The 12811-nt window shown below is 38.1% G+C and overlaps 1 protein-coding gene across 1 annotated transcript in view; it reads left to right on the forward strand.

The window, feature by feature from the left end:
* The first annotated feature begins 5519 nt into the window (after positions 1–5519).
* LOC135214034 (protein O-linked-mannose beta-1,2-N-acetylglucosaminyltransferase 1-like) overlaps positions 5520–12811 on the forward strand; it is a 37518-nt gene continuing 30226 nt past the window's right edge. The window contains exons 1-4 of the mRNA XM_064248152.1: positions 5520–5613; positions 8066–8303; positions 9966–10122; positions 11618–11748. Of these exons, the coding sequence (XP_064104222.1) occupies positions 5603–5613; positions 8066–8303; positions 9966–10122; positions 11618–11748 (537 nt within the window). The 5' untranslated portion in view covers positions 5520–5602. The remainder of the gene's footprint in view (positions 5614–8065; positions 8304–9965; positions 10123–11617; positions 11749–12811) is intronic.

Here is a 12811-nt window from a genome sequence, read left to right on the forward strand (position 1 = left end):
CTATAATGAGGTCGTGTCACAAAATACCTACTCGCACTCCATCTGTTGCCCGTTATGACGTTAAGACGAAAAATATGAAGCAATCTTCGGCTGAAACCTCATAAGCAAGTTTCAGATGGTTTCGTATGCATTTGTGCATCTACAGTTGCTATGACAGCAATCATTCAATGTGTAAACGGTAAATGTTCATTTGTGGGACGGTCTATGTATTGAAATTTGGAAGCAAATCCTGTGTTCATTCCGAACACGTATTCAGAACCCTTTCGCTCTGAGGAAGGACCGATTGCTTACGTACGTAACCTTGGACCTGGACGTCACACAAGGCATAACAGATGAATATTATTGGGGTTTAGAGTAAGGCAGGAATTATATATGACCTTGGGACGTAAGAGTTGTTTTAAAGTACCGGTAGTAATTTTTTTTATAAAGCGCCGTCATTGTATTCTAAATACTGACGTAAGCAAGAGATATCAGTAACATAAATAACATACACAGGTAGAACAATATCATCCGAGATGAAAAAAAAAGTAAACTGATGCAATATGCAATTAAAAGAAACAAAACCATGCATAGCTTTCTAATTCGTCCTGTAAGTAATCAAGAGTTATCTGTTGTTTTGTGTTAATTTCGTGTAGCAATGCTTTTCCGTTACTCAGTAATTTGATTCTCGGCATTTTGTAGTTACGTCACCGTCTCCTATCTCTTCAAGAGCTTCATCCGAACTTCATCACTAGACTCATCCTTCCTAAAGTAGACAATGAAGTTTATTTGCTGTTATGTGCACCGTTTCAACCTGCACCGTAACATTCTCAAGATACATCGATTTCCGTTCCAACCTTCGTTCACTAATTACGTTTTTAAATCAATATTGTGCAACTCATTTTGAAGGCAGAGGGCAATCTAATGACAGCTGTTTTTAACACTAAACCGTTTCAAGAGAAAGAGCAAGACAGTGGTCACGAACAAGTTCATACAACATGAGAACAAATATTAATAATAATAATAATAATAATAATAATAATAATAATAATAATAATAATAATAATAATAATATACAATGCGCAACTGGAATACAATACTTACAAGCTCTGGAATAAGACTAGCAGAGGTTAATATCAGGAGAAGGATCTTCCAGGGCGACTCACTGTCCCCACTACTCTTCGTAGTAGCCATGATTCCCATGACAAAAGTACTACAGAAGATGGATGCCGGGTACCAACTCAAGAAAACAGGCAACAGAATCAACCATCTGATGTTCATGGACGACATCAAGCTGTATGGTAAGAGCATCAAGGAAATAGATACCCTAATCCACACTGTAAGGATTGTATCTGGGGACATCAGGATGGAGTTTGGAATAGAAAAATGCGCCTTAGTCAACATACAAAAAGGCAAAGTAACGAGAACTGAAGGGATAAAGCTACCAGATGGGAGCAACATCAAACACATAGATGAGACAGGATACAAATACCTGGGAATAATGGAAGGAGGGGATATAAAACACCAAGAGATTAAGGACACGATCAGGAAAGAATATATGCAGAGACTCAAGGCGATACTCAAGTCAAAACTCAACTCCGGAAATATGATAAAAGCCATAAACACATGGGCAGTGCCAGTAATCAGATACAGCGCAGGAATAGTGGAATGGACGAAGGCAGAACTCCGCAGCATAGATCAGAAAACCAGGAAACATATGACAAGACACAAAGCACTACACCCAAGAGCAAATACGGACAGACTATACATAACACGAAAGGAAGGAGGGAGAGGACTACTAAGTATAGAGGACTGCGTCAACATCGAGAACAGAGCACTGGGGCAATACCTGAAAACCAGTGAAGACGAGTGGCTAAAGAGTGCATGGGAAGAAGGACTAATAAAAGTAGACGAAGACCCAGAAATATACAGAGACAGGAGAATGACAGACAGAACAGAGGCCTGGCACAACAAACCAATGCACGGACAATACATGAAACAGACTAAAGAACTAGTCAGCAATGACACATGGCAATGGCTACAGAGGGGAGAGCTAAAGAAGGAAACTGAAGGAATGATAACAGCGGCACAAGATCAGGCCCTAAGAACCAGATATGTTCAAAGAACGATAGACGGAAATAACATCTCTCCCATGTGTAGGAAGTGCAATACGAAAAATGAAACCATAAACCACATAGCAAGCGAATGCCCGGCACTTGCACAGAACCAGTACTAAAAAGAGGCATGATTCAGTGGCAAAAGCCCTCCACTGGAGCCTGTGCAAGAAACATCAGCTACCTTGCAGTAATAAGTGGTACGAGCACCAACCTGAGGGAGTGATAGAAAACGATCACGCAAAGATCCTCTGGGACTATAGTATCAGAACGGATAGGGTGATACGTGCAAATAGACCAGACGTGACGTTGATTGACAAAGTCAAGAAGAAAGTATCACTCATTGATGTCGCAATACCATGGGACACCAGAGTTGAAGAGAAAGAGAGGGAAAAAATGGATAAGTATCAAGATCTGAAAATAGAAATAAGAAGGATATGGGATATGCCAGTGGAAATCGTATCCATAATCATAGGAGCACTAGGCACGATCCCAAGATCCCTGAAAAGGAATCTAGAAAAACTAGACGCTGAAATAGCTCCAGGACTCATGCAGAAGAGTGTGATCCTAGAAACGGCACACATAGTAAGAAAAGTGATGGACTTCTAAGGAGGCAGGATGCAACCCGGAACCCCACACTATAAATGCCACCCAGTCGATATTATTGCTAAGAAATTCCCAATACCACGAGAAACGGTTATTTAATAAAAATCCGCAATTATATCAGTAATTTAGTTAATTTATTGATATTAATATTAAGACTGTTCTTTATATAATTGTGTTTTTTTTATTACATTAAAATTACCACTGTTAACCGAACTAAACAAGTAATGAGATGGAATTTGCCAAAATAGGCGACTGACTTTCGAAGGAATCTTTCACAAAATCGGATGCCAACGTATAACCAAAAGACTAAGCCAAACCAAGAAAAAGAAGTTAAATTTTCGCCGAAGTTTCTTCGGGGCAATCGAGTTTTCTGTAGAGCGTCTAATCAAGGCCACCGAAAATAGATCTATCTTTCGGTGGGCTCGTTATGATGCCGTATGAGACGCGGCCCATGAAACTAGTCAGCCGACCGTGGTGGCCTGTGTTGTTAACAGTGTTGCCATACGCAGGATTATCGCTGACTTTAATCTTAAATAAAATAAAAGCTACTGAGGCTAGAGGGCTGCAGGTTGATATTCTCGATGACTGGAAGGTAGATGACCAACATACCAATCTGCAGCCCTCTAGCCTCAGTAGTTTTTAAGATCTGAGGATGGACATAAGAAGTGCGAACAGCAAAATGTGCGGACGGACAGAAAAAGCCAGAACAATAGTTTTCTTTTCAGAAAACTAAAAAGCATTACAAATAGATACACAGGATTCATCCAAACGTTCATTCGGTCGTCAGGAAAAGGAGATGAAGGACTTCCCAAACAAGGCTTAAGAAGAATTCAATTTTGATAAAGAATACGCTGGAAATCCCAAGCCAATGTAGTGGTGTTCGCTGAACGCGACAGATAGATAGACCCTGGGATTACCAAAATTTTTCTCCGAAAAGTTAATCCATAGATACAGTTTTTCCTAGTGAGTTTTTCATTATTATTTTTTGTAAAGATATACTTTGTTGGGAATTTTGAAAGTATAAAATAGATCTTGAAATTGCCTTTAGTGTAGGAAAATGTGTATGTATATATATATATATATATATATATATATATATATATATATATATATATATATATATTCAAGTTCGCCAAATTTTCGTGATTCAGTTACATACATGCATATATATATATATATATATATATATAAATATATATATAAATATATATATATGTATGTATGTAGTAACTGAATCACGAAAATTTGGAACTTGATGAATATTATATAATTTAAAGTAAAAGCCACGAAGGAAAGTGAAACGTTGTATCGAAAGATCTGGCAGCACACCATCGTTTCACTTTCCTTCGTGGCTTTTACCTTTATACACACACACACACACACACACACACACACACATATATATCTAATATATATATATATATATATATATATATATATATATGCAGATTTCATCAAATTCTATGGCATTTTGATTGTTGATCAGCTTCTCATTAGTTTGACAATACTTTCTGAATCTTCTACGGTCTTCTCAATTTGGTTGATGGGCAAAAAAAAAAAAAAAAAAAAAAAAAAAAAAAACAACGAAGATTAACCCTGTTCCATTTACGAAGAACACAACACCACATCTGTTCCGTCACTCGTCGTGGCTTCTCAACGGAACAGATGTGGTGTTGTGTGTTTGCGTATAAGGAAAACTTGCCCCAAAAGCATACACACAATACACACACACACACACACACACATGAACATGAACGGAGGTAAGTCCACAAGAGCTAACATGAACACTGCGATGCTGGTTAATTGTCATATATTAGTGAGTATATAGCAAAGCTGTTAAATATACTCGTTTTTTTTTTTTTCATCTGTCCATCCGCCTGTGGTGGTCGCGCATGGTAACACAGCGTCCCGGGCTTTAAATAATTACGCTTTGTCTTAGTTTTAGGTAAATAAAAGGATATCTGGGTGTACATTTGCAATTGAAAAGTGTTTTAATAATTTACTGTATGCGAATTACACCGTTAATATTCGAAATTGGACATTATTTAAAGCCCGGGACGCAGTGTTACCGTGTGCAAACACCACAGGCGGATGGACACATTTGATATCACCTAAGGTGATATCAAATTACATCTACACAAGGAAAACATTAACATCCATTAAGGTGATTTACGTAGGAAAAAAAAAAACTCAGCTAAGAAGGAAATATTCACGTCTCTCCACAAGATCGAGAATATTTTTGCTGGTGTTCATACCTTGCTCTTGGATGATGTTAAGCCGTCTCTCTCTCTCTCTCTCTCTCTCTCTCTCTCTCTCTCTCTCTCTCTCTCTCTCTCTCTCTATGAACGACTTCTTGGTTTCGGTTGTATTCATAATTCCTCAGTCATTGTAGCCAGTTTACGATAATCTACAGTTTAGATTTGGTTAGGAGCAAGATACGGTTGAGGAAATCCAGACCAATAATTCCCGGGTAGACGCAGTTTCCGACTAGGCCCATAAAATGCTCTCTCTACTTTTCCTATTTTCTCTTTCTTCTTATATGCTACAACTTCCTGCATGGTCGCTTTTTTAATATAATTATTTAAAAATGGTTCTTTAGAAGTAGATCAAAGTATTCGACGTAGTGAAGAAAACAATGAAGGTTATACAGCGATATTGCTGAAAATAAGGCGGTTTTTTCAGTTTCTTTTCCTCCTTTAGAATCACTGTTTCTTTTCCTCCGTCAGAATCACTCGGTTTGTGTTCGTGGTGTCGTTCATGACGTGTGTACGATGAGAATATATAGCCAAGTTAAATGTTATTGTTCGCGCGTTGTTTGGCCCGTCTCTCGTTCTCCAAGGTTGTGTTAGCTGCTCGTGTGCCTGGAATAGTTGCTGAGCATCTGCTAATCTGACGTCCTGACTATGACTCGCAGGTAAGACTATTTATTACCCTGTGTCTTCTTTGGCTCGAGGTAGTCTACGACGCCCTAGAATGGCGATCAACGAAAAGTTATTACCATTAGATTTTGGACCCGATGATGCTATACTCTTCAAGGTATCGGTATTCGTTGCTTGGAGGCTAATTTTCTGCATGAGTCAGTGTTGTTTTGGTTGCTAGGCAATTATGCATATTTCAGGGTATATTTATTCATTTATATTTATCTAGTTATTTATTTATTTATTCATTTAGTTATTATAAAACACTGTCCTAGTTTTATTTTCTTCGTTCTGTTCATTCTTTCACGCGAGGGTGGGTCTTGCTCTAAATGACTTTGCAATTTTTGTGACAAAAGATCCACTGAACCTTTGAGAACACGTTAAAGTTACGTACGTTTATTTCTGGGTTCTTTGTAAGCAAAGCATGCACGCGCAATTCGCCCTTATACGCAGCTTGTTTGCATGTTTTATATCCTCTGGGCTAGAAAATCATCCTGCTGAATCAAACCATAGCGTACCATGACTCATCGCGACTAATGTACCTTATTAAAGGGAAAAGCAGTTTGCCTTGAGTGATCAAAGGAAACTGGACATATGAGGTATCTTCCTCCTTTTCTCCCCGTTGTGCCGTTGTGCCGTCAGTGCACCTCATGCGGTGCAATGTAGGCATTACGTAAGACTCTTTGCAGCGTCCCTTCGGCCCCTAGCTGCAACTATTTTTATTCCTTTTACTGTACCTTCGTTCATATTCTCTTTCTGCCATCTTACTGTCCACCCTCTCCTAACAATTGATTCATGGTGCAACTGCGAGGTTTTCCTCCTGTTACACCTGTAAAACCTTTCACCGTCAATTTCCTTTTAGCGCTGAATGACCTTAGTTGCCCCAGTGTTTTGGCATTATGCTTAAGATCTATAAATCAAATCAATCTTCCTCCTTTTCCACAATGAACATAGGATAGATCCGAATGGCACTGAATTTTGGTGCCTATGTGTTTTATATATGAAATACCGTAGCTTTGATTTTATTGCTCAATAACATTAAGTTCCAAAACATTTTAGTTGGTTCATTGTGACCGGGATATTACTGGTAGCTTCGTACGGAGTCTGCCAGTAATTATTATGTTTAATTCAACCACTTGAAAAATATAGACGTGTGAACACCCACACAAGAACTATCCATCCTCTGGTGAAACCAGTTCGTCATGGCTTTTCATTTCTTTGTAAATGCTTTTTGAATTATTTATCTGTATTTAATGAGAAAGAAAAGGGAAAATTGAAAAAAAAATCGTCTATGTGCTTTTCTAGGAACCACCCGGTTAAATATGAAAGTGGAATGGGCTGGAATATAGAGTTTAGGCCAAAGGCCAAGCACTGAGACCTATGAGGGCATTCAGCGCTGAAACGGGAATTGACAGTAAAAGTTTTGAAAGGTGTAACAGGAGGAAAACCTCAAAGCAGTTGCACTATGAATCAGTTGTTGGGAGAGGGTTGAAAGTAAGATGGAAGAGAATATGCTCTAGTATTTACAATTTCTGTTTTCACTGGTTGATAACATTTCCAAGAAATCGCTTTAAAAAATCACAATAAACTTACTGCCTCTCCCGAGACACTTCTTCCTTTTCAAGAGTAAGATATCCCACCTTCCAGGAGCATTATCCCTAAAACCCTTCGTGGGACCTCTGCCCTTGACAAAACTATGTGTATTATAAGTTGAGATATTTGGAGGATTATGATATCTACAAGATCAACTCAACGAGCAATGGTTTCCTGAAGAACTTTTCATCCGATGATAATGTGATTGATGGAAAGGAACCATTATGTAAGCTCCTCCCTATAAGGTATTTGAACTAAAGCCGATTAAGTTGTTGATAGAGAACTTATGTGAGCTCCTCCCTATACGGTACTGGAACTAAAGCTGAGTTAGTTGATAAAAAAGAACTTATGTAAGCTCCACCTTATCGGGTATTAGAACTATAAAGCCGTGTTAGTTGATAAAAAAAGAAGTTACGTAAGCTCCCCCCATAGGGTATTGGAACTAAAGCCGAGTTAGTTGATAAAAGGGAAGTGTAAGCTCCTCCCTATAGGGTATTGGAACTAAAGCCGAGTTGAATAATAAAAGAGAAGTTATGTAAGCTCTTCCCTACAGGGCATTGGAACTAAAGCCGACTTGATTGAAAAAAGAGAAGTTATGTAAGCTCCTCCCTATAGAGCATTGGAGCTAAAGCTGAGTTAGTTGATAAAAAAAAGATGAGTTAATTGATAAAAAAAGAAGTTATGTAAGCTCCTTCCTATAGGATATTGGAACTAAAGCTGAGTTAGTTGACAAGAGAGAAGTTATGTAAGCTCCTCTCTTCAGGGTATTAGAACTCTGGGATCGCTGATAAAACATGAGAAATTATGAAAAAAGATGGCACTAAACTCACGGAACCAAATCTCTCCTTTCAACAGGAAATTCTCAGCAACATCGTCTGTCCTCCTCTCACTCTTATTACTCCTCATACCACCGGCTGACCGGTCACACGCAGGTGTTGAGTGCCGCATGGTGAAGTTCGACCTCACCATTGCCATGTCACCGAGCGTGAACATCACCAGAACCTTCGACGTCGAGGAGGATGTGCTGACGGGTCTCAGTCTCCGAAAAGATGACCTGGAGAGGTCTCTTGCCGTAGCTGGCGACGACGGTAAAGTAAGTCGATCTTATTATGTCGATGTTTCCGGTTCTTTCATGTACTGTTATGCTAATCTATAAAGTAGACTACACGTATCATGATTCGAATTTACAAATGAATTCACACATATCTTAAACTTTGCAATATATGGAAGGTTACAATAAATTTACTAAACGCTCTGCGTTACTTTTATGCGAAAGTTGAATGTCATAAATGATTTACTACTAATGACTGCTAGAGTTTGCAGCAAGAGATAATAATTCCATTTTAAGTCAAAGGAAAAGAAAGGGGAGCAGATGATTATCGTTGTGGTGCTTTTTCACGTGAGCTTTAAATACATTTCTATGGAAATATCTTGAGAAACAAATAATTAGGAAAATTTGATAATGAGCAAAATCTAATTTGCGTAAATACTATACCAGCTTACTTGCCTGTCATTTGCACCAGTATCGATGAAGCCCTCGCTCTACGTGGTCAGGAAGATGATCCAGAACTACAAAAAACAAATAGATAAATAAATAAATAAATAAATAAATAAATAAATAAATAAATAAATAAATAAAAAAGAATATAAATAAAATAAAATAAAGTAAATATTAATAAATAAATAAATAAATAAATAAATAAAAAATAAACAAACAAATAAACAAATAAATAAATACGCAAAGAATATATAGCATTTCATTTCCAAGTAAGCAACATTTGCTAAAATATAGGAGAGACTAAATGCGTACCTGAAATCAAGCTTTTCCTCTTACTAAAGGCCTTTGAAATCATATACCTTCTGTTTCCCTCTTCTAATGAAGTCCAGTTCAATGGACACCAGAGTGTTAGGACTGTTCTGCTTATGTTTCATCCTGTCTAAATGCTTGCGTGAACTTCAAGAAGCAAACTTTGAACTTTATTTCCAGTAGAATATATTTCATTGCAAAAAGAAGATTTGGGCACACACATACACACCACAGGTTGGGATATCAAATGATTGGCTCTTATGTTAGTGGTTAAAATTCATAATAAATAGTATTACCATCGTTCTAGCTTTAATAATAATAATTATACAGTATTTCAAAGTTACTAGAACTCCTCTTTTTTTTTTATCAATTTAAAAAATTCCTGTTGCCGTGTCCTTCACTCAGTGCCTGAAATCAAAGAACCATATCATCTTGAAAGGTAGAAGTCTGCAGAGAGATACAGAGTAAGGGAATGGTTGCTGTACTGACGTATTGTCTGCTGGTGCTGCTTCTGGGTTACAAAAGCTATTTAGAGCAGTGGTTCACAACCTGGGGGGCGCTAGCAATTTCCAGGGGGGGGCGTGAGCCATAGGAAATAATTTAAAATTCTATAATTATACATTCGTTATTTTATCAACAAGAGTGAGGAACTAATAATGTTAGTTTCCTATGGTGTACTACTCTAGTTAGACTCGTTGGGCATACCATGTTTTCTATTCATTAGCCTCCCTCCATATCCATCGAAATCCTTCTCTTTCCCTATTTGTTTACTTTCCTTTAAATCTGGGAGGGAATCTTTGTCATAGATGTAAGGGGCTAGTGAAGGGAAGGACCAACTCTTAGAGGGGGCGTAGTAATAAAAAGGTTGAGAACGACTGCTATAGAGAAAGGCAGTTGAACCAGAACTGGTCTTCAGTACGTAATATGACATTGCATTTTTTTCTCTAGGTTCGTGAAATAGTCGTTGGAGACAGGCACATTCCTCTGCACTTAAACTTAAAGAAAGAACCCGGGTCATTTGTCTACTCCTTTCACATGTTAAACAAGACACTGTGGACTGTGAGCGACCTTAATTACACCACCGCCAGCATGGATGATTTCAAAGGTAAGTCAGTTTAAAACAAATAAAAACACATTTTCCTACATCAACTGTTTGTAGACCCTGGGGATGCCGATTACCTCCCCTACCTTGAAAACATGGTGGTAAGAAAATTGTCCTTTCTGTGTCTATGATTTCTTGTTGCGTAATAAATGAAAATAAATCACGGCTCAGACAACCAGCTGAGTTTTCCTTTACCTGTTTGTCGTTTTCGTACCGTATTGCTATCAGAACACAAATAGCAAGAGAATGTTTTGAGTGTATTTGTATACATATGACACAGGCGATAAACATGCTATACGTATTAATGGAAGATAGATGTGATCCTATTCAATCCTGCAATTATTGTTTACTCAGTACAGGCGACTTTAGGAGATTATGGGTTATAAGGTTTTCGGCTGTATTCTGTATCGCGTATTCCGTGATTTATGATCCTAAGAAATTGTCAGTAAGTAAAAGCATGATTTGAATATCGAATTCTTCTATTTCCTCTGATATTCGGCAGTTGGTCTCTGCTCTTCAAAGGGTTAAAACCTCATTCTATGCGTCCGTTTCCTCCTACACAGTTTGCCATTTAACGTTGCAACCTGTTGCACCATATACGCATTCGTATGATTGCTTTTTCACCTCTGACACCGAGTGATTCCCTCTTTCATATCAGTGGTGAGGACCCACTTTCTCACTCCATGACTAGATGTTTTCCAGAACAAATTCTTTGTGTTCTAGGTAGTGACGTAGCTTGACCTCTGATGGTCGTGGTTTCTTGCAGGTCTGTCAATTATGTAATCATTACAGTTACATGAAGAGCAACTCGTATTTACCCTGGTTGTCTCGTAGATTAACATCTTTCTGTTACTGCTACTCTTCGATATCCAATGTTTGGTTGACAGTGCCGAGGGTTTGTCGATCTGTACCGAATAGCATGATACGATAACCAACATATGATGGAAAATGGCCTCATAATATTGGAAGAGGAGTTCAACAATTTTAGAATCTGGAGGTGGATCAAGAAGTGACCCTTCGAGGACGGTAGATAAAGAAAACAAACCTAAATTTCTCCGGATCTTAAGCAGTTTAATCTTCACAAAACGAAGTCTTTAAATTCTAAGTTTATGATTTTCATATTAGTCGAAATTAGTAACGATGGTAATTTTAAAAGGAAATCAAGTTCCAGTGAGAGTATATACAAGCCTAAAAATACTAATTTCTTGATTTATCTTGTAATAAAAATGAATTTGTTATTGGATAATGATACACATGGCATTTGCCCACTGACCACCACCACCCAACAGGCAACCACAACCTTCCAAAGGTCCAAGTCACTTCTTAAATTTGTCGGAGTACAGTTACTTAGCTATCCAAAACTAACCAGATGTATAGTCTATTTTGACCTATTGTAGGTAACGAATTAATGTGCATGTTGAGGACTCAACTCAAGTAGTTCTACGCCCAGTATCTTTCGTTCTGTTGTTTCTTACAACGATGTTGTCTTCTGTTTCAGATGATCCCACTGTAATTCCCATCCAAGTGTCGCTGGACTGGTCAATGGCTCCGGAAGTGATTCCTCGAGTATTCACCTTCACTCTTATGTCAGCCCCACAGGAAACATACTTGCTAATGGACAATAAAACGGTAAGCCTGCCGCCATCTGTACGAGATCGACTGGGCTGAACTGTCGAGGAATCTCCTCATATTTAGTATGCATGACTTTCTACCCAAATTAAATATATGCCCTTTAACTCTTCCAGCTACCATTTTCCGAGTTTCAAGAAAAATTTGTGCATACCTCATTCATGAGTGGGCTGCGTACTCGCAAATCAATTGGTAGACCGAGTTCACTCCCCGCTAACCCCAATGAAGGAACCGGAGGTATTTATTTCTGATGATTAGAATAAGCTGTGGGTCCAGTTGTTAAGTAACCAATTGGTTCCTAGACACGTAAATAAAAATCTAATCCTTCAGGCCAGCCCTAGGATCCCAGAGCTGTTAATCAGGCCAGTGGTCAGATCAGAGTAAGATATACTTAACCTTTTTTTTTAAACTTTAATAAAAATGTAATAGATATGTCTCATAAAACGAAGTATCTCATTTCAGATATGTCTAATTACTCGGCCAGCATTTGCACTATTTTCAGTTATCTTACTCCTGTTAAGTAGGCTACGAACTAATTCCTTGGTTCATTCTGCTTTCTCCGTCGAATTCATTTTCTACGTTTATGCTCTTAAAGTGGTGGATAATATAATGTAAAATGCAAAATCTATCAACAACTTCAATAACCAGGAGGGGATGATACCATTTGATTTATTGGGAAGTAATGAAAATTTCTCTTCATTTATACCATTTTCCACCTACTGCTTCCACTCCTGACACGCTTCCTTTCATTGACCAAACCTTTTGTAAACTAAATCTTACTATCTGCCTGCAATCTACGTTTAGTTCATCAAGTGAGAGAGACAGAACTTGGCACTTGGTATTAGTTCTGTCCTCGTTTGGCGGTTAGAGAGAAAAGATGCCATCTCTCTCCGTTTCTCCGTTTTTGTAAGTCTATGAGCAGAGAGGCAAGACCACCAAAACAAGAGAGAGAGAGAGGAACGGGCGAATCAGGAACTGTGATAAATTTCCCTTGTCTCAATAAGGAAAATTGAATAAGATAACGGTTACATAATCATACTTACTTATAAATGATGCGCAGTTA

Source organism: Macrobrachium nipponense, chromosome 43 (genome assembly GCF_015104395.2).
Source record: "Macrobrachium nipponense isolate FS-2020 chromosome 43, ASM1510439v2, whole genome shotgun sequence".
In the NCBI taxonomy this organism is placed as follows: domain Eukaryota; kingdom Metazoa; phylum Arthropoda; class Malacostraca; order Decapoda; family Palaemonidae; genus Macrobrachium; species Macrobrachium nipponense.